Raw genomic sequence first — 25,645 nt, forward strand, 5'->3', positions numbered from 1 at the left:
AGCTTTGAGATGTTTGAAGGATTTCCTGCATGTTCACCCTACAGCACCTGAATTAGATCAAAATTTAGGCTTTGACATGACCCAGGACTTTCCTAGGTATATTTTGGGTCATTGTCATGTCTGCTTTAGCTTTATTTATTTTTTTCCAGACGGTCTCACATTTTACTCATGCTTCCTCTGATACATTGTGGTGGTAGGTCACGGTGAATTCTGTGATGGTGAGCTGCCCAGGTCCTGCTGTGGCAAAGCATTTCCAAACCATGATGCAAATTTGTAAGAACAAGACACAGTCACATGACTATATGTGTTCTGAGAGTCTGCAACACTCATATTGTAGTAAGAGCCTCTTAGTGTCAGCAGACTCCTTTTCCATACCCTGCTTGGTTTTTGACCCCTCACTTAAAAATGGCCAAGGCAACATAAAACATTCCCTGAAATTAAGTTTTGAGGGACAAAATGTTTTGGGTCACTTAGTCAATGTGTCCTTTCAGCTCCCAACACAGTCTAGCACTTTTATTTTTCTTTCATTGATGATCATGTTCTATCTTGATGTGTAAATATGTAAAAGAAAAAAAACTTGCACTAGATTGTGGAGTAGCTTTTGATTTAGTCTGCTGAGCACATTGTACAGTTTTATTGTGGTTATAACAAGGCTACAGCATGCATGGACAGCATTATTATCGACATGTTTGGAAATAATGTAAAGGGGAGATGTTAATTTGTTATCAACTTAGATTCTCTAAAGTGAAGTCAAGCGAAATAAAGTAGGAGTAAGCTACGAGGAAAAAGAGGAGGAGATGGCTAAGGGGATTTCTACACCCTGAGGGGAACTATGGTGATTCATGTCAATGCTGATCTGATCTGAACTGCTTTTATTTATGCTGGAGAACGAAACCAGGACAAGATAGGATTCAACCAAAGCCCACTCACTTCAATATGAATCTGTTTTGTTTTCTATTGTTGTCCAGCCCTTTGCCACCAATCCAACAGATCCAAAATGATGGGCCTCAAGTTCCAGATTATTCTCACTGATGTTAACTTCAGCCAACAAAAAATAATGCAGTGTTGTTGTATGCCAACCACACAATACAGCTAAAAAGGTAACTCAGCTTATTTATAATATGACTGAATGTAAGTGTACTTTCCGTGCACTGTAATCCACCACTTAGTTTTAAACGTATTGTTCAGACTTTGTGGTATGGCTGTTTCCTTTTTGTTCACTCCATCTTTCTTGGGTTGTGTTTGGGGGACCTAATGAGACAACAGAGAAACAAAAGTTACATTTTATTCAAATTAACCAGAAGTCTAAGGAAATTCAGTGCCAAATGTACAACTGCAAATAGCGTAAAATAGAAACCAAAGCGTAACTTGCCACAGAACCCACATTCATATTCTGTAAGTTCTCCTGCATGCTCTTGCTTGGTAAAATTGCTCTTGGCTTTGCAATATGAACAGAGGTAAGATGTTGCTTTATATGGCTCAGCATAACATTAACTGCAAATGACAAAATATTTGCACTGAAAAACACAGAAAATATATGTGTGTGTGTATATATACACACACACATATATGTATATATATACACATATATAGGCAAGGTAAGTTTATTTATGTAGCACATTTCAGTTACAAGACAATTCAGTACTGTACATGAAAAAAGAAAAAGAGATATGATAGGAAAAGTACATTACAGTGGAATAAAGGTAATTAAATAATTAACAAACACAAATAATTAAAGGGAATAAAAGAATAATTTAAATTGTAAGATGATAATAAAAAAAGAAGAATTTATGATAAAATCATTAATAAGAAAATTAAAGAAAAGTTGGACTGAAAACCTATAATGTATAAAACTTAATAATGTTTAGATAGCACAGTTAAAGGCCACACTAATACGTTTTCGATCTTGATTTGAAGCAACTTAGAGTTTCAGCGCTTTTCCAGTTTTCTGGGAGTTTATTCCCGATTTGTGGAGCATAAGAACTAAAAGCTGCTTCTCCATGTTTGGTTCTGGTTCTGGGTTTGCAGAGTAGATTTGAGCCAGAAGACCTGAGAGGTCTGGGTGGTTGATACACTGACAACAAGTCTGTAACATAGTTTTGGTACTAGGTTATTCAGTGGTTTATAGACTAACAGAAGTATTTTAAAGTCTATTATTTGAGATACATGGAGCCAGTGTAAGAACTTTAGAACTGGGGTGATGTGCTCCACTTTCTTGGTTTTAGTGAGGACGCGGGCAGCAGCGTTCTAGATCAACTGCAGCTGTCTGATCGACGTGAAGACACTGTTGCAGTAATCAGTTCTACTAATGATGAACGCATGAATTAGTTTTTCAAGGTCCTGCTGAGACATTAGTCCTTTAATCCTGGAGATGTTCTTTAGGTGATAGACTTTATTTACTACTGTCTTTATGTGCCTCTGAAGGTTCAGGTCTCAGTCCATCACTACACCCAGATTTCCAGCCTGATTGGTGGTTTCTAGCTGTAGTAACTGAAGCTGTGTGCTGACGTTTAGACGCTCTTCCTTTGGTCCAAATTCACATATATTCGTATATATCTATATACACATATATATATTATGGCATGCCGTTCAGGAAATTATTTATATTTATATTCAAAAATCTGAATACATGGAATGAATCTTGAATATATGGAATGAAAGTCTGAATATATGGAATGAAAGTCTGAATATGTTGAATGAACCTTGAATATATGGAATGAAAGTCTGAATATATGGAATGAACCTTGAATATATGGAATGAAAGTCTGAATATATGGAATGAAAGTCTGAATATATGGAATGAACCTTGAATATATGGAATGAAAGTCTGAATATATGGAATGAAAGTCATCAAGGAATCCTGGGTAATGTGGTCCGTGGTCCTAAACAGAGAAGGGAAGGGCAGAAACTTCAAGTTTTTATACTATCATGACGTTGTCGCTAAATTAAATATTTTCCAGATGTGTTAAGCAAGAAAATAGATCTTAATATGTTATCTGACCAGTGAGTTTATCAACATTGAGCATAATTTGAAATTTAGTCTGGGGTTTTTGAAACAGCAGAGCTTGGTTCACAGATCGCCTTGGCTGCTGAACTAACCGAACAGTTTGAGTGGGGTTTCCCCTCTCACGTATCGTATGTCGGATAAGCAGGCTGTCATTTCCCGTTACCCATTACTCGTTAGTGGCGGTTAAATTTCAGTTTTGTGGCGAATAACAGCAACAACCAGAATATAGAATATATGGTTTTTCTCCTTAAGTTTTTGATATTTTCAATTAATTTTCACATTTTGTAATCTCTCAGTTCAAATCAATTTTTTGTATGTCCCCAAAATAATTTTTGTCCTCCAGCAGCCTAAGCCTATAGCAGCATAACTACAGAGATAACTAAGGATAACCTAAGCCACTCTAATGGTGCGTTCACACCGAACGCAGATTCCGCGAATATTTCACATCATTTTTATGCTTTTGCCCGCTTGACATTCCGCATGAACTCCGCGTTGCCATTTGGCAACAAGCAGCAACGCTTCGCCGCATCATCAAATAGGAGGAGCTTCCATCTGCTGCTTGCTGGTTTCAAGTGAACATGGCGGACATGGATTTCACGGAACTAATTACAGTGTTTTACCTGTGGAGAGCCGAAAAATGCCGTCGAGGTCCCTGGGTTCACCAGATTCTTCAGGGACGGCTGTGTCTGGATGGTGATCGATTTCAGCGTTACCTCCGTCTATCCAGGACCCAGTTCGAAGATCTGCTCCGCGTTGGGAGACGAATCAGCCTCCGGGACACCAACTACCGGCGCTGTATCCTCGCTGCTGAACACCTGTCCATCTGTCTTCGGTGAGTAAATAAATTTCAGCTCAATAAAAAAACTGCCGATTTTTAATGTCCACATCTCCTAAATATAAGATATTTGTGCCTAAACATAACCAGGCCAGGTCCTTTCTGTACTTGTCTCGGTAAAAGTAATTAGTTGAGTCATACAACTCTGGCTTGCCGCACACCGCCACTATGATCTGGTCCTCCATCTTGACAAATCAAAGCTCACTGGAGGCTTTGAGGTGGCGATGCACGGCGATGCACGGCTGCAGCAGTGTTAAGGTGCGAATGGCCCTAATCCTAACCCTGCTCCTAGTTGAGCTAAATCTAACACCATCAAAGCGATATATGGACAACAGCCTTGAAGCACAGCTGAAAATTCTGCCGAACATCATATGAATCAGTTACTGTAAACCCTAAATGTCGGTTTTCTTCATTCATCTCCGCTCCCCTCAGATTGACATCCATCCCCACACATCCTTTGGTAGTGTTATCTACCTGAGAGGGTTAGTCCTATAATAAATGGAATCCTATAGAGCTACTTTCCTACAAGTCCTCTTCTTCTCTTTTTAAGAAACAAACAGCTCTTTTTAGAGCTATCGCAGAGCATTCCCAAGAACAGCGGCTAGACTATGACCATAGCACCACCGGAGAGACCTTCGCACACCTCCACTCGACGACGGGTCACCTGGGCCCCTACCTTATGAGGAGGAACCCCTCTACAGGATCCACCAGGGAACCCTCTAGGGCCAAGGCACGAACAGGGTCCCTGAGAGCAACCTCCACGCCAAGGGTCCTAGGGGAGAGGACTCTGTTGAACAATGGAGAATTCTTCAAGCTTTCTGGACATGCTGGTTCCACCTTGTGGTGCTAACGGTGTGTTTTTGAAACCAGAGGCATGGTATGTATCTACCCCCCCAGGTTTCCACCTTCAGGAACAGCACATGGGAAGCGCGACTCTTAGGCTTCAGGAGTTTTAAAAGGCAGCCCAGTCTTCTATGAGGATTAACTTCACACATGAACTAGCACATTCTGCACAACACACGTCCAATCTGACTTAAAACCTTTTCCAAATTAACATCCACTAGCCTGCGTGTGGATGCAACGGGACCTAGTTCACTGATCTACTCCACCAGCCTAGCATTTTTTAGACACTCCCCTTCCTTCCTAGTTAGGCTTTTTAGCAACAACTAATTAGAATCTCACCTTAAATAGAACTAACTCAAAACAATGAAACCCTGCGTAATAACCTGCCAGAACCACCTAGCATTAGTAATAGCTCAAAACTATCACCAAATCACCTACCCAATTGGACACTTGGAACTTTAATTGGGGATTGATCACCCGAGGGGCACTCGCTGGCGAGAGCGTCAGGTGATTAACTGGCCGAAACGCTTGTAGACCCAGTGGACACCACTGATGATTTAGTCCTGCAATTCTTAGAAGCTTTTAGATATGAACTACTACAGACACAGCACTACTGTATCCATACTAAAAACGTAACCTTAACTAGACTACAAAACAGTTTTTCAGCTTGCATACTTAATCCTTTAAAACACAAATTTATTAGGAAGTGCGACTACCTGCAAACTTTTTTAATATAAGTAGGAAACAAAACCATACCTAATCTAGTAGCAAATAATACGGTGGACTGTAACCAGACACTAAACAAACTAGCTAATTAACACAGGAACTCTTAAGACGGGGTAAGATACAGTGAGAGAGAACAACCACAAGGGGGCGCAAAACCCTACACACAACATCCTCTAGTTGAATTAGGGAAGGCTAAACCAAAACAAAACAAGAGCCCACAGAGGCCTAATTGCACACACACACACACACAACATATACATAACACACCACCAAACAGAGACGGTCCTCTAGAGGACCAACCTCAAACACAGAAACACCTAAAACAATCCAGAAAATGGAATGGACAACAGCAAAGAAATTTGACAACACTGGGGTCAGTGCTTAGATGAGCCCTTTTTATATATACAGCAAGCAAAAGTTAAACACCCCACCACAAAAATATTCACACACAGATTACACAAACTAAAAGGCTAAACTCAATAACGTAAAATAATATTAAACTGTGAACACTTTGAGCTTTCTTTTTGTATTATTTACTAATTTTAACATATTCGAAGCTAATCCTCATTGCTGTTCTTCTGTTCAGCTTGGTTTTATCTGCAGCACATTTATATAGTGATTTTAGGTCAGATTGGCTTATTTTCTAAACATGAAAAACCCCTTTTGAACTGCTACTCATCAGCACTATCCCCTGATCATAAAACATCATTATCCCAGTCGTAAATGTTGGCCTTAATACTGAAGTATCCCTGTTTCTGTTAAACACCTAATCTACCAATGACTCCACTGGTTCACTTCGTCCCCCTGTCATTTAACCAAAGTAGTCAATTTCGTCAACCCACATGTCCTCTAAAAATCGTCCTACGTCCAGAAAAGAGTAATTTTGTTTAATCAGAAACCAATGTAGATTGAAGTTAACTGGTAATAGTTAATAAGCCCATTAGTTTAATCATGTAACATCCATTACTTCTTTTAATTTATTCAATCATGATATTATTTTATTATTCCTCATTACTGCAACTTTCATAATCCTTTTTAAAGAGTCTGATCAAAGCTATGTTCAAATTTGTGTTGCAATCTGATCAGTTAATTTATACTGAAAGATGTAATTCATTCATTCTTTTATTCATGACATTTACTCGATTTACCCATTTCACATAATAATCAATAATCAAGGTTTTCATTAAAGTATTCATACATTCAATCAAGTCTTCTGTCTCTTTTCCTAATTTTTTCATTAAAGCACAGAAATCTTTGTAAAGGATACAGCCCAAAAGGCAGTCCTCATCTTCGATTATGGGTCATTCTCAGTCACACCTGTTACTCCTGGTAGCCTGATCACGGCTTTCCCCTCCTCATACCCATGCAATAAAGGAGTCGATACTTTAGCCACTGACATTTGATAGGTGGTTAGAACTCCCAATCCTCTTGCATCCAGGGAACCCATGGCTGTATTTATGCACCTAAAGATGAGAGCTTGAATACATGGTGCACAACAGCAGACTGTGATCACTACAGTCATAATAATTAATTAAGTTAATATGCTCACCAATAGACATTTTCCAAACCACGTCTCAAACATATTTGTAAATGGTTCATCAAATCCTGAGTGCAATTTTAATTCAATGGATAGTGATTACAATCCTCTTAGGGCCTTCGTGAGGGATCCATCAGGTGCTGCAATGTTCAGAATGAAAGAAAAACAAACTTCTCCAATAATACTACACACCCCTCCATCTTTTTTGCTGGGATCACATCCAAAGCTGTTCTGTTTTGATAAGAAACTAAGGAGGTGGTTTAGAGTTGTCCATGCATAGCATTTCCCCACCAAACACATGCATTGTTTTCAGTTCTGTTGATTGATTTGTGTCAGAGTTGAGTTCTGAGTTCTAACAATCTTGCCATTTGGGAAACTCACATCATTGTAGGAGTATGAGCAAACGACGGTGGAACCCAACTCAGCGTTCTCGCACATCACCAATCGCCAATTCCTGTCCACTTATACGCAGTCAGAAATTCTTTGATCCAAATGTCTGCTCCTTTTCTTGGATCTGGAAGTGTGGATTTCAGTAAAGCACTGTCAGTGTAAGTTAAAGGGCTGTATGTGACTGTCTGCACCATACGGCAGCATTATAAGTCTGAACTAACTTATAAGAAGCAGTATCTTTTCTATCAGACATTTCAAATACAAAAACCAAATTTTCTGAAAGGATCCCTCTGACGAAGTTGGCCATTCCCTGGATGGAGAGGGCAACCTCATTCCTGTCCAGTCAACATGTAGTCACACCCTTAGAAGTTCTGTCCCCTCCCCCAGCATTACCATATCTCAGTTCTGTCCAAGAGTAAAATTCAAGGCCTTATATCAAGCTAATTTACAATCTAAATGGCAAACACCATCTATAGAAAATGTACTCAGAACCCCTTGGAATCTTTAATACTTACTGAATTACCCTGTAATTGAGCACTCCCTTAACCCCTCATGCAAATTACTCCAAACATTTTTTTGTTGTTTTTTTTCTTTTCCACATGCATATAAATTCACATTTGTTTGTTGGGTACTCACACAGTTATACTTTAGAAATTATTCTTCCCTCTGTGATCTTTGTACCACCAGGTTCCAAAGCAAAGACCTTTCTTTTTTTTTTACCAGCACACGCTCCTTCAAATTCAACAAATAGAATCTTTATAATTTTTTTTTTTTTTTTATCAATTTCCCTTTTTTAGTAACCAAGTCCCTAAGTCCAAAGGTATCCAACTGAACCTTTCCGTATGTACTCCCTCAGGTGCTTTCCTAGGTTTCTTTTAGAGGAAGGCTCTCCTTTAATTTGTCCCTCATTCAGCCAAACCTTTACATTGTATGTGGAGGACCTTACCACTTTAAAAGGGCAAATCCACCTGGGGTCCTTCCAAGGTTATTATTTCTTTTTGTTTTCTCTCTAAAGTTTAAATGTTAGTTAGATAAACATTTAAGACAAACATTAAGACAGAAATTTAGACAAACATTTAAGACACATGTCGGCTTCGGCTTCCCCTCTTAAAGAAGATTGGACGGCCAAATCTTTTAACATCAAATTATTCCATCAGAAACCTATGGCAGAATGATAGGTTCTATTGACAGGTTTTGCTCCCATCTTAAAGAAAATCTGGATCCAGTTTCACTTTCATGTCAAATTCACAAGAAATGTAAGTTTTCACCCTCTGAAACTAAAACCCAGATAATTATTTAAACTTGCGAGCAACAGCACACAGATAATGAACACCTACAATACAGAAAAAACATATAAAAATCCAAATTTGGTGCACTCCAAATTTGGTCCTAACACAACCATGGATCAACATGAATAAAGAGCTCACAGTAACCAAAACATGCCATTCGATTCATGAATCTTTCACTCATGTGGCCCACATCAATACATCATTCATATTTGGGCCTTCATTCATTCCCGTCACACCCAGCTCAAACACACCTTTTTTCATCCCCCAACCCCAATCTTTCCAGTCATAATGTTCCTGAACCCAAGGAGTCTTATGTCTTAACTAATGTCAATGGACCCATTTATCAGGCTGCTCCCAGCCACCTTTTCAGGCCTTCAGGGGAAAAATATATGTTTAGGGTTATTGCTCACATCGGCAGACAATATATTTTGTGACAACTCCTTATTAACCCGTCCAGAAAAATCAGTAACTCCAGAGTATTGTGACTTGCAAAACCTAAAAATAACAGCTGTCCCATTAAGAGAATCTAACAAGGTCAAAAATGAAAACTTGGGTTACAAAATCAGCATTTTTTTCCCCTCTTCATTTCACAACACATAATCATAGTTGTACATTGTTAGTTCCACTATTATTATCTACAAAGAAGAAAAAAATAAACAGTTTTGTTGCATACCAGCTTGTAGTGGAATTTTCTTATCAAAGTGGATAGAAGTTGACTCACAAGAGAAAATCTGGACTTTGTCTTTATAAGTTTTATTCAAAGGCATTAAGCGTTTGAAGACCCTGTCACTGAGGTTAGTCAGTGAAGCAGAGCCACAAACACCATTTACACACAGTATTTATACCAAACATGACAGTGTTATCTCAACTTCAAAGAGTCTGTGTTTTATGACCCCAGACCTTTCTCGGGTTCAGAGGTGACAAAGTTATCTAGGAACAGACCCATCTGCACTTCCTGAGATATCACCCTAAAGCACGGGTTTTAACCATTAAACTGCTGATAATGGCTTTTGCAGCCTCCTCCTCTAACACAGATGTTCTGAGGAGTAAGGTAACCTAAAGGTCATACACTTTGGAACACTTAATAAAAGAATTTCCATTACAAGCTCATGGAGGAATAACTGGAGATTTAGGAAAGAAATTGCGCCTTTCAGTTTAAAGCTACCTCAGCTTGGCATAATTTGCCTCCACCTTCATGTATTCCTTTTCATATTTCTAAGTTGTCTTTACTTACTTGTTGTAAAACATCTTGCTCTTGCTTTCAATAAAAACAAAGATTAATTTATTCTGGACTTAATCCTTACAGGGATATGCATAGTACTTTGAATATTTTGTGTCTTGATGTACCAAGCAGTTGATGCATGGTTGTGATTATGAGAGTTGTGAGAGTGTTGGTGTACTTGATTGTGGTGTGGGTGTTTCTGTGTTGAAATGTATGATTTGTATTACTGTTGTTTACATTCAATACGTTGGCCTTGAAATAAACAAACTACCTGTATGACGTTGTTATAGATGGGATTAGATAAAGTCAGCCACCAGGCCGAAGTGACATGTTTCATTACTATAAATATGTCTGTTTGGCCATGATAAAACTGCTCTCTTTTAATCATCTGGTTTCATAACAATTTGAGCGGTATCCATCAGCAAGATTATAATGGCTCTGGATGTTTTTATTCTAAGAAGCACTCCCAGAGCATGATGCTGCCACCACCATATTTGACAGTGGGGATGGTGTGTTCAGAGTGATGTGCAGTGTTAGTCCTCCACCACATCCACCACATGTAGCATGTTTGCTGTGTCTCTAACATGGCTTCTGGTAAACTGCAAACGGGACTTCTTATGGTTTTCTTCAAACAATGGCTTTCTTCTTGCCATTCTTCCATAAAGACCACATGTATTCAGTGCACAACTAATAGTTGTCCTGTGGACAAACTCACCCCTGAGCTTTGGATCTCTGCAGTTCATCCAGAGTCACCATGTGTCTCTCGGCTGCATCTCTGATCAGTGCTGTCCTTTTTCACCCTGTAAATTTAGGTGGATGGCCTTGTCCTGGTAGGTTTACAGTTGTGCCATACTCTTTCCATTTCCAGATGATGGACTGAACAGTGCTCCATGAGATGTTCAAAGCTTGGGAAATCTTTTTTTAGCCTAAGCCTGCTTTAAACTTCTCCACAACTTTATCCCTGACCTGTCTGGTGTGTTCCTTGGACTTCATTTTGCTGCTTGCACCCCAATATTCTCTGAACCACCCTTTGACGCTGTCACAGAGCAGCTGCATTTGTACTGAGATTAGATTTCACACAGGTGGACTCCTTTAAGTCATTAGCAATCATCAGGCAACTTCTGAAGGCAATTGGTTGCACTCAGAGTAAAGGGGCTGAATACTTTTGCACACCGTACATTCTGGTTTTTTATTCGTAAAGAATGTTTTAAATCATGTATAATTTTCTTTTCACTTCACAATTGTAAACCACTTTCCGCTGGTCTTTACATAAAATTCCAATAAAACATATTTATGTTTTTTCACCAGTCTTGCTGTGTGTATTGGTGCATTGTCATCCTGATACACGGCACCGCCTTCAAGATACAATGTTTGAACCATTGGATGCACATGGTCCTCAAGAATGGTTCAGTAGTCCTTGGCAGTGACGCGCCCATCTAGCACAAGTATTGGGCCAAGGGAATGCCATGATATGGCAGCCCAAACCATCACTGATCCACCCCCATGCTTCACTCTGGGCATGCAACAGTCTGGGTGGTACGCTTCTTTGGGGCTTCTCCACACCGTAACTCTCCCGGATGTGGGGAAAACAGTAAAGGTGGACTCATCAGAGAACAATACATGTTCCACATTGTCCACAGCCCAAGATTTGCGCTCCTTGCACCATTGAAACCGACGTTTGGCATTGGCATGAGTGACCAAAGATTTGGCTATAGCAGCCCGGCCGTGTATATTGACCCTGTGGAGCTCCCGACGGACAGTTCTGGTGGAAACAGGAGAGTTGAGGTGCACATTTAATTCTGCCGTGATTTGGGCAGCCGTGGTTTTATGTTTTTTGGATACAATCCGGGTTAGCACCCGAACATCCCTTTCAGACAGCTTCCTCTTGCGTCCACAGTTAATCCTGTTGGATGTGGTTCATCCTTCTTGGTGGTATGCTGACATTACCCTGGATACCGTGGCTCTTGATACATCACAAAGACTTGCTGTCTTGGTCACAGATGCGCCAGCAAGACGTGCATCAACAATTTGTCCTCTTTTGAACTCTGGTATGTCACCCATAATGTTGTGTACATTTCAATATTTTGAGCAAAACTGTGCTCTTACCCTGCTAATTGAACCTTCACACTCTGCTCTTACTGGTGCAATGTGCAATCAATGAAGACTGGCTACCAGGCTGGTCCAATTTAGCCATGAAACCTCCCACACTAAAATGACAGGTGTTTCAGTTTCATTGTCCAACCCCTGTATATATATATGTATATTGTTTACAGGGTTTCAGTCAGGTTTCAGAACTCATCATAGCATGGAAGCAGCACTAGTGAAAGTCACTAATGATATTCTCCTAGCCTCAGATAATGGACTTGTGTCTGTACTTGTCCTGTTAGATCTCAGTGCTGCATTTGATACAGTCGATCACAATATTCTCTTAGAAAGGGTGGAATATGCTGTAAGGATAAGGGGAACAGCGCTTATTTGTCTGACAGATTCCAGTTTGTTCATGTAAATGATAAATCATCTTTAAACTCCAGGGTTAATTCTGGAGCACAACAGGGTTCAGTCCTTGGGCCAATTCTCTTCACTATATATATACTTCCAATAGGTAAAATGATCAGGCAGCATAGGACACATTTTCACTGTTATGCTGATGATACCCAGCTTTACTTATCCATAAATCCTGATGAACCCAACCAGTTAGATAGACTACAGGCATGTCTTGAAGACATAAAAACTTAGATGACAAGACAGAAGTTGTAGTCTTTGGACCGGAGTGTTAATGTGGACGGCATTAAACTGACCTTTAGTGTTAAGGTAAAAAACCTTGATGCTATTTTTAATCAGGACATGTCATTTAAATCCCATATTAAACAGGTTTCTAGGATTTCCTTCTTTCACCTCTGAAACATTGCCAAAATTAGAAATATCCTGTCCAGGAGTGATGCTGAAAAACTAGTCCATGCATTTGTTACTTCAAGGCTGGACTATTGTAATTCTTTACTATCAGGATGTCCACAAAATGCGGTTAAAAGCCTTCAGCTTATCTAAGATGCTGCAACAAGAGTTCTGATGAAAATTTAAAAGAGAGATCATATTTCTCCTATTTTAGCTTCCCTTCATTGGCTCCCTGTTAAATCCAGAATATAATTTAAAATTCTCCTTCTCACATATAAAGCCCGTAATGATCTAGCTCCATCATACATCAGAGATCTGATTCCTAACAGAGCTCTTGGTTCTCACACTGCAGGTTTACTGGTGGTTCCTAGAGTCTCTAGAAATAGAATGGGAGGCAGATCCTTTAGTTATCAGGCTCCTCTCCTGTGGAACCAGCTCCCAGTTTTAGTCCGTGAGGCAGACACCCTGTCTACTTTTAAGGCTAGGCTTAAAACTTTCCTTTTTGATAAAGCTTATAGATAGAGTGGCTTATGTTATCCTGAGCTAGCTCTGTAGTTATGCTGCTATAAGCTTAGACTGCTGGAGGACATAATGACCACTTTCACTCTCTCTGCTACATTCTCATACTACTTTCCAATTTTGTGTTATTTGCTGTTATTTCAGGTTTTAACTCTATCTTCTCTCTCTGTTTTTTTCTCTTTCTAGAAGCTACATCTGACCTTGATCTGTGTTGAGCTGTAGCATCTTCCTGGAGGGGGACATCGGCTGAGCTGCTGCTGCCAACAAATTAATGCTCACCTTATACAGATTATCCACTTTGCCCTGTCTTTCAGTGTTTAACCCTGTTTCTCTCCTAGATATAGCTACTGACTAAGCTTTTACGGTGATTAAGTTTATGTGCTCTCTTTCAAAATCTAGACTTGAAAACTGGCTCAGAGTTAATCTGCTTAACTGTCTTTCTCTGCTGGATGAAGCCACTAAAGGAGCCACTACTGGCATTAACATTGGCAGTACCCCTGGATCACTGCTTGAGTGTTCTTTTTTTGTTCCGTGGCTGATGGCCGCTCACACTGAGCCTGGTATGGCCGGAGTTTTTTCCCTGTTAAAGGTCACCTTTCTATTTTCACTACATGTGTGCTCCGTATGAGGTATTGCTGCAAAAATGATGAGTCAATAAAATCAAAATCGTTTTCTGTTGCTACATGCTCGTTCAGGAGAAGTGGTTGCTGAAGATCAGTGAATCAATGCAATCAGCTGGCCCTCCTTAGATAAAACACCTTTTTTCGGTTGGAATATTAAACTTCTTTTATAATGGATAGAAATAACTCCATATCTATGTTTATAAACTGGAGGGTTGATTGGAATTACAGAAGCTGTGTGTGTTTTTGCAGGAAGTGCAGGGACTCCTGTGACCTTTAATGAGAACGGTGATGCTCCTGGACGCTACGACATCTTCCAGTATCAGATCAACAACACGTCCACAGCAGAGTACAAAGTTATTGGACACTGGACCAATCAGCTGCATCTTAATGTAAGGAGCTATGATCAGAAAGTTACAATGTGTGTGTAAAGTTAGACCTCAAGGGAGCTGACCAGGTTGCTTCTGACAGTCCAATGGCATCACATGGTCTACATTCAAATTAAGTACAGTACAGTTAAATCTTTTATACCCCTGTCACTTTATTGCATATCTGCAACATATTCTTATGGCATATGAAGATAGTTTTGTTTATTTTTATTTTTGGCACCTGTGGCCTTTATTTTTCACATTTTTTGCAAGTAAGTAAACAGGAAGATGGGCAGAGGGGTGGGGAGGGGGTTGCAGTAAACATTGACAGGCCGGGGTCTGAACCGGCGACAGCCTGTGTTGAGGAATAACGCTTCCGAACACGGGTCATGAGCTTCACTCCTGCCCCACCAGCACCATGTCCAGAGTATAGATAGTTTTAAGAAAATAATGCTTGAGCATTGGCAAGGCAGTTGGTCATGATATACCTGTGGTAGTATGGAAGTGTCTACAAGAGACAGCAGTAGAGTTTCTGACTAGGCTGTTAAATGAGACCTTAGAGAGCGGGAAGATGCCTGAGGAATGGGGCAGAAGTGTGATGGTAGAAGTGGTAGGGGTCAGAAGTGAGCATCTGTGAGTAGCAGTATGGTTTCATGCCAGGTAAACGTACTACAGATGCAATATTTACTTTGAGGATGTTGATAGAGAAGTACAGAGATGGTCAGAGGGAGTTGCATTGTGTTTTTGTAGATTTAGATTAGGGGTCTCCAACTCCAGTCCTCGAGAGCTACTGCCCTGCAACTTTTAGATGCATCCCTGCTCCAACAGAGCTGGATCAAATGATTGAATTACCTCTTCAGCACGCCATCAAGTTTGACAGAGGCCTGGAAACAAGCCATTCATTTGATCTAGAGAAAGCATATGACAGGGTGTCTAGAGAGGAGCTGTGGTATTGTATGAGGAAGTGTAGAGTACCAGAGAAGTATGTCAGAGTGGTGCAGGACATGTATCAGAGCTGTAAGACAGTGATGAGAAGTGCTGTAGGTGTGACAGAGGAGTTTAAGGTGAAAGAGCGACAGCATCAAGGACCGGCTCTAAGCCCTTTCTTATTTGCTTTGTTGATGGACAGGTTGACAGATGAGGTTAGACAGGAATCTCCATAGACTATGATGTTAGCAGATGACATTGTGATCTGTGGTGAGAACAGGGAACAGGTGGAGGAAAATCTAGAGAGATGGAGTTTTGGCATGGAAAATAGAGCAATGAAGGTTAGCCAAAGCAAGACAGACAATGTGTGTGAATCAGATGAACCCCAGTGGAGCAAGGTTACAGGCAACAGAGATTAAGAAGGTGGAGGATTTTAAGTACTTGGGGTCAAGAGTCCAGAGCAATGGGGAGGGTTGAAGAGAGGTGACTAAACATGTTGAGAAAGTTTCAGATGTGTTGTGAGATAAAAGAGTATCAGCAAGAATATTTGTTATCTGTCTTTACTAATCTTGTCACAGAGGTCATGTGTTTTGCAGCCACTAATATTTTTGCTCATGCTGAAACATTCTGGGAATAGGAGTCACAACTTAGAGACCCCATATATATATTACACATGTGCACCACTATGTGTCTCATATTAACAATAACTATGCATGCACACAGCAGTGGCAACTGCCGCAGCATTTCTGCTCCATTTAAAATAAAAATTGGTTGCATGATAAACATCCTGGTCAGTGGTTTTGCTTTTATCTGTATCTCTAAGCATAAACATATTTCAACTTGGATGTCATCTTGGATGTCAAAACCTGATTGACAATTTTTTTAAATGTATTCCAACACAAACTCTGTAAAATTCATTAACTCAAAATGCTATTCAGAATTGGTTGCCGAGCTTAAACGTGTTGGCAAACAAATATATAGAAATCCTAACAAGTAATTCAAAGTTAACAAAAGTATGATGTGAAAGACTACCCCAGAAAACTACCCTGGTTCCTGAAAAGGTTCCTACAAAGGAAACGCACCTTCTGATGTTCTGTTTTGAAATGCAGTGTTACTTTTAAACCACATGCTTACAAAGAGGTCCACTTTTGTCAGTCCACAGAATATTTTCCCAAAAGGTATTGGGAATCATCAAGATGTGAAACAGGACTTTATGTGCTTTTTGGTCAGCAGAGGTTCTTGCCTTAAAACTCTTGAAACTCATTGAGGCCAATTTTAGCCCAGTCTCTTTCTTATTGTTGAATCTTGATCTCTGACCTTAAGTGAGACCTGCAGAGGCTTAGATGTTTGTGTGGGTTACCCTGTTTTCAGACACTTTGGTATATGGATGTCCAAGTTTGAGTGGAACACTGTTTCAGTGTGGGTTCTTCTGTGACCTCCTGAATGAGTCTTCAATGAGCTCTTTGAGTTTTTTTGATATACCAGCGTCTCCTTGGAAGGTTCTCTACTGTTCCATGTTTTCTCCATCTGTGGATAATGTTTTATTGTGGTTACCCACACTGTGGAGTCCCAAAGCCTTCAAAATGGCTTTGTAAACTTTTCTAGACTGATAGATGCCCAATAAATGACAATGAATGTTTCTCATCTGTTCCTGAATTTCTTTAAAGGTGTTGCTTTTTGAGATAGTTTTAATAAATTAAGACTGTGTGATTTTATCGTTGATGTGACTGGAGTTTGGGTAAGATTATTTCTAATAAGAAAATGTTATACAACAGATTAAATAGTCAAGAATGTTAAATGTTGAACAAGACTGTGGTGTTATTTGTTGATAAAATATTTTGATTATATGATATTAGATGTTTTGCATGGTGGCGCAGTTGGTAGCACTGTTGCCTTGCAGCAGAAAGGTCCAGGGTTTGACTCCCGGGCGGGGGTCTTTCTGCATGCTCTCCCCATACATGAGTGGGTTCTCTCTGGGTGCTGTGGCTTCCTCCCACAGTCCAAAAGCATGTCTGTTAGGTTGATTGGTCTCTATACATTACCTTTAGGTGTGAATGAGGGTGTGCATGGTTGTTTGTCCTGTGTGTGTCTGTGTTGCCCTGTGATGGACTGGCAACCTGTCCAGGGTGTACCCCGCCTCCCGCCCATAGACTGCTGGAGATAGGCACCAGCTCCCCTGCGACCCACTGTGGAAAAAGCGGTACAAAATGACTTACTGACTCACTGGCCATGCATGAAGTGCACTTTAATGCACCATGAGGTTATTGCAGTGGCCATCAAACCCCGAGTAGAGGCACAGCAGTCTGATTTCATAGCAGACTTGGTGGGTAATAAAAATCCTGACAGTGGACATTCGCACACAGTCATGGTATTTTAAAGCCCACATATTTAACACAGACATAATACCAAATAGAATAAAAATCATATTAAACTCACCACTGCTCTCCTACTGCCAAAGGATCGATGTCATTGTATACTGGATAGTCACTCCCAAAACATCCATTGTCACCAAAATCCCTGTGTGCTGAGGCCGAGGCAAACAAATGTGCAGAAAATCTCCTGGGCTGAGAAACGTGACTTTTAGAACTCCACAGCATGGGACCCAGTCTGGTTTACAGAGATCAGTTAATCACCTAAAAATAATCTGAACTGAATTTACATGCAATAAAATAATTTACTATTTACATACTATACATACTAAATGTTAATATTGTATTTGTTAGAAGAAATCTATTTTTATAATATTTTTGTCTCATTCCTTTCACGTGGTGTGAAGTTTAGGCTGCCTGATTTTATTTGATGAAACCGATCATTTTTGAGGCTTAGACATAGTAAATGAGTCAATTAATTGTCAGGGTTAATGACCAATCTTTTATAGGCTTTACATAATAATGCAACACATCAGTTACTTTCTCTCTAATGTAATTTCAAATAGTCAGATTTAGAAAATTGTAAAATGGCAATTAGTAAAATGCTGTCTAAGGAAACCTAGAGATGCTTTCCAGTCCTCCAATTTTAAAGAAAATGTTGCAAACAGGCACCTGCAGAACTTAAAGACATGCTAAGGAAGAACCTTAGACATTTTGTCGTTTATATCGTAACCTGGAGTTTAATGTGCTTTGAACTCCAACTGTAAGGTTGCTGAGCTGTTCATTGATAAATGTTAAGCAGCCTGGTTTCTTCATTCTCCCATCAGATGGAGGCCTTGCAGTGGGTTACTGATGACTACATCCTGCCAGCCTCTGTGTGTAGCCTCCCATGTCGAACGGGCGAGCGGAAGAAGGTTGTGAAAGGCGTCTCGTGTTGCTGGCACTGTGAGCGCTGCGAAGGGTACCACTTCCAGGCCAGTGAGTTCACCTGTGAGCTGTGTTCCTATGAAATGAGACCCAACCAGAACCGTACTGCCTGCCAGCCTATACCTATCATCAAGCTGGAGTGGTACTCACCCTGGGCACTGGTACCTGTCTTTATCTCTGTTCTGGGTATAATTACCACAACGTTTGTCATTGTGACTTTTGTCCGCTACAATGACACACCCATTGTGCGTGCCTCGGGTAGAGAGATGAGCTACGTTCTGTTGACGGGTATATTCCTGTGCTACATTGTTACCTTTCCTATGATCGCTGCCCCTGATGTTGCTGTCTGCTCCCTCCGTCGCATCTTCCTGGGCCTCGGCATGTGCTTCAGCTACGCTGCACTGCTTACCAAGACCAACCGCATTCACCGCATCTTTGAGCAGGGAAAGAAAGCAGTGACAGCACCTCGCTTTATCTCACCAGCCTCCCAACTGATCATAACCTCCTCACTCATCTCAGTTCAGCTGCTGGGTGTCCTTGTGTGGTTTGCTGCTGACCCGCCGCACACCTTTGTGGACTATGGGGAGCAGCGCACTCAGGATCCTGGGAATGCTCGTGGTGTCCTAAAGTGTGATATCTCTGATCTGTCACTCATCTGCTCATTAGGATATAGCATTCTCTTAATGGTCACATGTACTGTTTATGCCATCAAGACTCGCAGTGTGCCCGAGACATTTAATGAGGCCAAACCCATTGGATTCACTATGTACACCACCTGCATCATCTGGCTTGCTTTCATCCCCATCTTCTTTGGCACAGCACAGTCAGAAGAAAGGGTGAGTACACTTCTTTTGGATTATGAAAACAGTAAAAAAATGTTATTGGAAATCTGAAGACAACACCTCCGGTGCCTTTTGTTGAATCAGCTCCTCTAAAATGTCACTGACCTTGGAGTAACTGATTAAGACTGTGTTGATGTTTTTTGAAAACAACTTGATTTTATTCATTTTGGATTATAACCACCTCATTCAAATCAATTAATTTCAATTCAAAAATACTTTATTAATCCCGAAGGGAAATTAACTGTTGTTGTAGCTCATATTACACACATTGTGTGGATGCTGATGGCTGTGGGCAGGAAGGATCTCCTGTAGTGGTCTGTCTTACAGCACATCTGAAGAAGCCTCTGACTGAAGACACTCTGTTGGTGTACGAAAGTCTCATGAAGGGGATGCTTGGGGTTCTCCATAATGTTCTTCATTTTATGAAGATTCCATTTTTGCACAATTATTTCCAGAGGTTTCAGAGAAGTCCCCAGAACAGAGCCAGCCTTCTTTATTAGCTTGTTGAGCTTTTTTAAGTCTTTGGCTCTGTTTGCTGCTGACTACTTCGTTAGACAGACAACCCTTCAGTCTCACGAACTATGGTCTGTTTGTCAATTAGTCTTTAATCCAGGAGATTGTTAAGGTTGCCACCTGAGTCTTGAGTTTGTGACAAAGCAAATCCGGTTGAATTGTGTTAAATGCACTAGAGAAATCAAAGAACACGATCCTCACAGTGCTGAATATTTCGTCCAGATGACGTGGGTTTGTTGAAGAAGGTTTTTGAAGACATCTCCATAAGCAAATTCCAGGGGATCCTGATATGTGCAATTATGTTGCTGAGGTGGACCAACAGAAGTCTCTCTTGGGATTTCATGATGTGGAATGTAAGGGCAACATTGATTAGCTTTCTTTCATAATGGATGCTGATTATTTTGAGCAGCAAAGCGCTGTAGAAGACCTAATTGTAATTTTAATGTTTATTATTATTATTCTCACATCAAATTAATTGGCTTTTTGGAGGCTTTATCATATTCAAAAGCTAACAATATTTTGCAGACGTGTCAGGCCTGGTGAAAAATTACGTATTTTAAGGGTTTCGCAAACGTCGCAATAAAAATGGCTCAACAGCCAGGCCTGGGGTCGGGACTCGTTGGAAAGCGCCTGGTGGCTGGGTTCCTACTCGCGGGACCTGGCGCTTGACGCGAAGCTCTCAATTTACCGGTCGGTCTACATTCCTACCCTCACCTACCTATGTCCATGAACTTTGGGTTATGACCGAAAGAACGAGATTGCAGATACAAGCAGCTGAAATGAGCTTCCTCCGTAGGGTGGCCGGGCACTCCCTCAGAGATAGGGTGAGGAGCTCGGCCATCCAGGAGGAGCTCGGAGTAGAGCCGCTGCTCCTCCACGTCGAGAGGAGCCAGTTGGGGTAGTTCGGGCATCTTTACTGGTTGCCTCTTGGACGCCTTCCTTGGGAGATGTTCCAGGCACGCCCCACCGGGAGGAAGCCCAGAAGATGGCCCAGGACACGCTGAAGGGACTATGTCTCGCGGCTGGCCTGGGAACGCCTTGAGATTCCCCCAGACAAGCTGGAGGAGATGTCTGGGGAGAAGGACATCTGGGTGTCTCTACTGAGTCTGCTGCCCCCGCGACCCAGTCCCGGATGAAGCGGAAGACGACGAGTACGAGTAAGAGTAATTTGTGGGAGTGGCCTAATTTCTCCACAGCCGCCCCTAGAAGCAACAAAACAATCAGCCCCAACCAATGCTTTGACCAAGGATTTTGAAATTTGCTACACATATACAGGTCCTTCTCAAAATATTAGCATATTGTGATAAAGTTCATTATTTTCCATAATGTCATGATGAAAATTTAACATTCATATATTTTAGATTCATTGCACACTAACTGAAATATTTCAGGTCTTTTATTGTCTTAATACGGATGATTTTGGCATACAGCTCATGAAAACCCAAAATTCCTATCTCACAAAATTAGCATATCATTAAAAGGGTCTCTAAACGAGCTCTGAACCTAATCATCTGAATCAATGAGTTAACTCTAAACACCTGCAAAAGATTCCTGAGGCCTTTAAAACTCCCAGCCTGGTTCATCACTCAAAACCCCAATCATGGGTAAGACTGCCGACCTGACTGCTGTCCAGAAGGCCACTATTGACACCCTCAAGCAAGAGGGTAAGACACAAAAATAAATTTCTGAACGAATAGGCTGTTCCCAGAGTGCTGTATCAAGGCACCTCAGTGGGAAGTCTGTGGGAAGGAAAAAGTGTGGCAGAAAACGCTGCACAACGAGAAGAGGTGACCGGACCCTGAGGAAGATTTTGGAGAAGGGCCGATTCCAGACCTTGGGGGACCTGCGGAAGCAGTGGACTGAGTCTGGAGTAGAAACATCCAGAGCCACCGTGCACAGGCGTGTGCAGGAAATGGGCTACAGGTGCCGCATTCCCCAGACCTGGGCTACAGAGAAGCAGCACTGGACTGTTGCTCAGTGGTCCAAAGTACTTTTTTTGGATGAAAGCAAATTCTGCATGTCATTCGGAAATCAAGGTGCCAGAGTCTGGAGGAAGACTGGGGAGAAGGAAATGCCAAAATGCCAGAAGTCCAGTGTCAAGTACCCACAGTCAGTGATGGTCTGGGGTGCCGTGTCAGCTGCTGGTGTTGGTCCACTGTGTTTTATCAAGGGCAGGGTCAATGCAGCTAGCTATCAGGAGATTTTGGAGCACTTCATGCTTCCATCTGCTGAAAAGCTTTATGGAGATGAAGATTTCGTTTTTCAGCACGACCTGGCACCTGCTCACAGTGCCAAAACCACTGGTAAATGGTTTACTGACCATGGTATCACTGTGCTCAATTGGCCTGCCAACTCTCCTGACCTGAACCCCATAGAGAATCTGTGGGATATTGTGAAGAGAACGTTGAGAGACTCAAGACCCAACACTCTGGATGAGCTAAAGGCCGCTATTGAAGCATCCTGGGCCTCCATAAGACCTCAGCAGTGCCACAGGCTGATTGCCTCCATGCCACGCCGCATTGAAGCAGTCATTTCTGCCAAAGGATTCCCGACCAAGTATTGAGTGCATAACTGTACATGATTATTTGAAGGTTGACGTTTTTTGTATTAAAAACACTTTTCTTTTATTGGTCGGATGAAATATGCTAATTTTGTGAGATAGGAATTTTGGGTTTTCATGAGCTGTATGCCAAAATCATCTGTATTAAGACAATAAAAGACCTGAAATATTTCAGTTAGTGTGCAATGAATCTAAAATATATGAATGTTAAATTTTCATCATGACATTATGGAAAATAAGGAACTTTATCACAATATGCTAATATTTTGAGAAGGACCTGTATAACTTCTCAAGGCCTACAAAAAAGTCTCGGACCCACTCTCCAAACCCCACTGGAAATGAGCCTTTTTGGATTGAAGTCGCTATATTCTCTCGTTTACACCCTTTAATATCTGAGCAAACTCCTCCTACAGCGTTTCACCTACAGACTTCAACATCACTCAGTTTGCTACATGAAAGCATAAGGGCATGGCCAACTCTCAAAATCTGACTTCTCGCAATAAAAATATGAAATTGTGATAGGACATACAAGGAAAGGCACAGAGACACCAAACCTTTTGGGACTGTTCCACATTGGGCCCCAAACTATATTCAATGGTTGAATGCTGACATCCAAGCTCCGTCCCCTGACAACAGGAAGTGTAATGTTTCACTTTGGATAGTCCATATTTGATCTCTTCACTTCAATTAACACGAAACTGACCCCAGACAGAAAACATGATGGTCTAATATGGTGTCCACTACTGACAGGTTTGGGTGGAGGGTGTGCCCGTGGCCTCGTGGCAAAGTGTGTCATCATGCCCCTGGCCTTACATTTGAATCTAAATTACAAATGAATGGTCTGATTTACTCAATATGTTTGATCTTTGTCAACCCCCAAACAGCTCTATTGGAATACATTGGAATTTGGATCAACGGCGCGCCCTAGGAAACTTCAACCGCTTGATCTCCCTCATACATCATCAAATCCACACCAAATTTTGCATACATCATCGTGGACAAATGCTGAACACAATGGCATGGTCAATTGATTAAATCTGTTTAGCCCCGCCCACTTAGAATGGAAAGTCACATGTTTCACTGGCAGATGTTCTTTTAAACTCTGACTCTTACATGTTTGATTACAGAGAGCAAGGTGATGTTGAGTACTTGTCTGAAGAGTGACTGTTGATTGGACCATGTGGGCGTGGTAGAGCAGCGAATTTCCACTTTTTGCCATTCGGATTTTAGATCTACAGCGCCCCCTACAATATTGAAACAGCTATATCTTCATGAAACATCATTGAATCCACATCAAATTTTGTGTGCATCATCGTGGATGTGGATATTCAGCACATTGGTATGGTAAATTGATGACATCAATTTAGCCCCGCCCACTCATCTGATCTCCTCACCACTGATCTCCTGATTTTAAAATCTCCCACTTATAAGCTTCAAGCACTGATGACACAGGACAAGGTCAGGTTGATTTCTACTTTAAACAGTGACTGTTGGCTGCACCGTGTGGACAGAGCAGAGAGGCGAATTTGGATATCTCCTTTTATACACGGTTGCCTCTAAATCATGCCTGCATGGTCCAATGGTATGCATGTTGGCACAGTCAATTAATTACGTCACATTTGCACCACCCATTAATAACCAAGTGAGCGCAGTTTCCATTGGGAAGGTCAGATTTCGCCCAAATTTAGAACGCTTGTCGCTGGAGCAGAACCCGGAATGACCCAGGATCGTATGAAAGGTCGCTCACAGTGCCACCTAGTGGCGACGTATGGTGGAGTGGAGGCTCCTACGGTTGCTACATAGGCCAAGCGGCACTGAGCTGCAAGGGTCCCCAATGATGTTTGCAGCTTTAATTTTAATTGCTTCTTTTGTGGAAAAGCTACGGTTAAGATCTTAAGATTGATAGCTCAATTATGGAAAATCCTTGAAACTGCGATTATTCACTCAGTTTGGAAACGCAACCCATTACACTACAGAATCTATTGTTCAGTGGGACTATGATTGTGTCCTACACTGACCTTCTAATGAGTCTTTAAAAAGTTTAAGTTGCTTATAAAAAATATAAAATTTTCTTGATGTTTCTAGTAGGTTGAGTGCTTCTCCTGCTTTAGATGTTTTTGAACTTGCTTTGAATGTCTAGCTTTTAAGGACAAGTCTTTCGATAATGACTTAAAGCTGAATGTGACAAAGTGATTTTGATTCAGCTTATTATGTGTTATTGTTGTAATTATTATTGTTAATATATATTATTTAATATTAATATTTTACTTTTTTTATAATAATTTGGTCTTTTAAGTGTTGTCTGGTGAATACCAGCCCTATAAGATCTTGGTATTAGGACAGTAGTGAAAGGGGTGAGTCAAGCTCTGACATTGCTGAACAGCAAAACTCTGCACACACAAGGAATAAATTCACACAGTTTCTTAAAATACAAGAATTTATTAACAAAAATAAGTCAACTCAAACATATTTCAGTCAACAAACTACCAAGCAAAATGAAAGAATAAGGAAGCCAAACTATATACAACATGAACAAGTGAATCCAAGATGGTTAAAAACCATGGCCAATAAAGTGATGCAACATTACCATTCAATGAAATTTATGCTTGAGAACCAAAGATTATCTTGTCAAATCTGGAAATGAAGTTAAGTTAGTCTTGGAACTAACTTAGAAAATAATTGGTATACCTTCAAACCACCATTCATAATGCAAGATCAGATAAAACATTATTTTAAGAAAATAATATTTTAAAGATGATATGCTGAATAAAACCAACCTTCTGGATGACTAATTCTCAGTGATGTTTAATTACATTTAGATTATTTCATTCTAAACTAATCCTTTTTGCCCAAACACTAATTTCCAAATAAAATGGAAACTTTACTTTCATCTGAAAAGAGGACTGTGGACCACTGATCAACAGTCTGGTTCGTTTTCTCCTTAGCCCAAGTAAGACGCATCTGACTTCGTGTCTGGTTCAGGAATGGCTTGACACGAGGAATGTGACATCTGTAGCCCTTGTGTACGATTCATCTGTGTGTAGGGGCACTTGATGCACTGACTCCAACCTCAGTCCATGCCTTCTGAAGCTCTCCCACATTATGAATGGATTTTACTTGACAATGCTCTCAAGGCTGTGATTATCCCTGATGGTGGTGAACCTTTTCCTACTACACTTTATCTTTCCACTCATCATGTTGTGAGGCAGTTGTATGAAACTTGACTTAAGTTATCACCTGTAAGTCATATTCATCAAAA

The 25,645-nt window shown here is 40.8% G+C and overlaps 1 protein-coding gene across 4 annotated transcripts in view; it reads left to right on the forward strand.

Moving 5' to 3' along the window:
* grm8b (glutamate receptor, metabotropic 8b) overlaps positions 1 to 25,645 on the forward strand; it is a 348,353-nt gene that overhangs the window by 301,674 nt on the left and 21,034 nt on the right. For all 4 annotated transcript variants that reach the window (XM_047348689.1, XM_047348680.1, XM_047348696.1 and 1 more), the window contains 2 exons: positions 14,133 to 14,272; positions 18,372 to 19,307. In XM_047348689.1, the coding sequence (XP_047204645.1) occupies positions 14,133 to 14,272; positions 18,372 to 19,307 (1,076 nt within the window). The remainder of the gene's footprint in view (positions 1 to 14,132; positions 14,273 to 18,371; positions 19,308 to 25,645) is intronic.

This window comes from Girardinichthys multiradiatus, chromosome 2 (genome assembly GCF_021462225.1).
Source record: "Girardinichthys multiradiatus isolate DD_20200921_A chromosome 2, DD_fGirMul_XY1, whole genome shotgun sequence".
Classification (NCBI taxonomy): Eukaryota; Metazoa; Chordata; class Actinopteri; order Cyprinodontiformes; family Goodeidae; genus Girardinichthys; species Girardinichthys multiradiatus.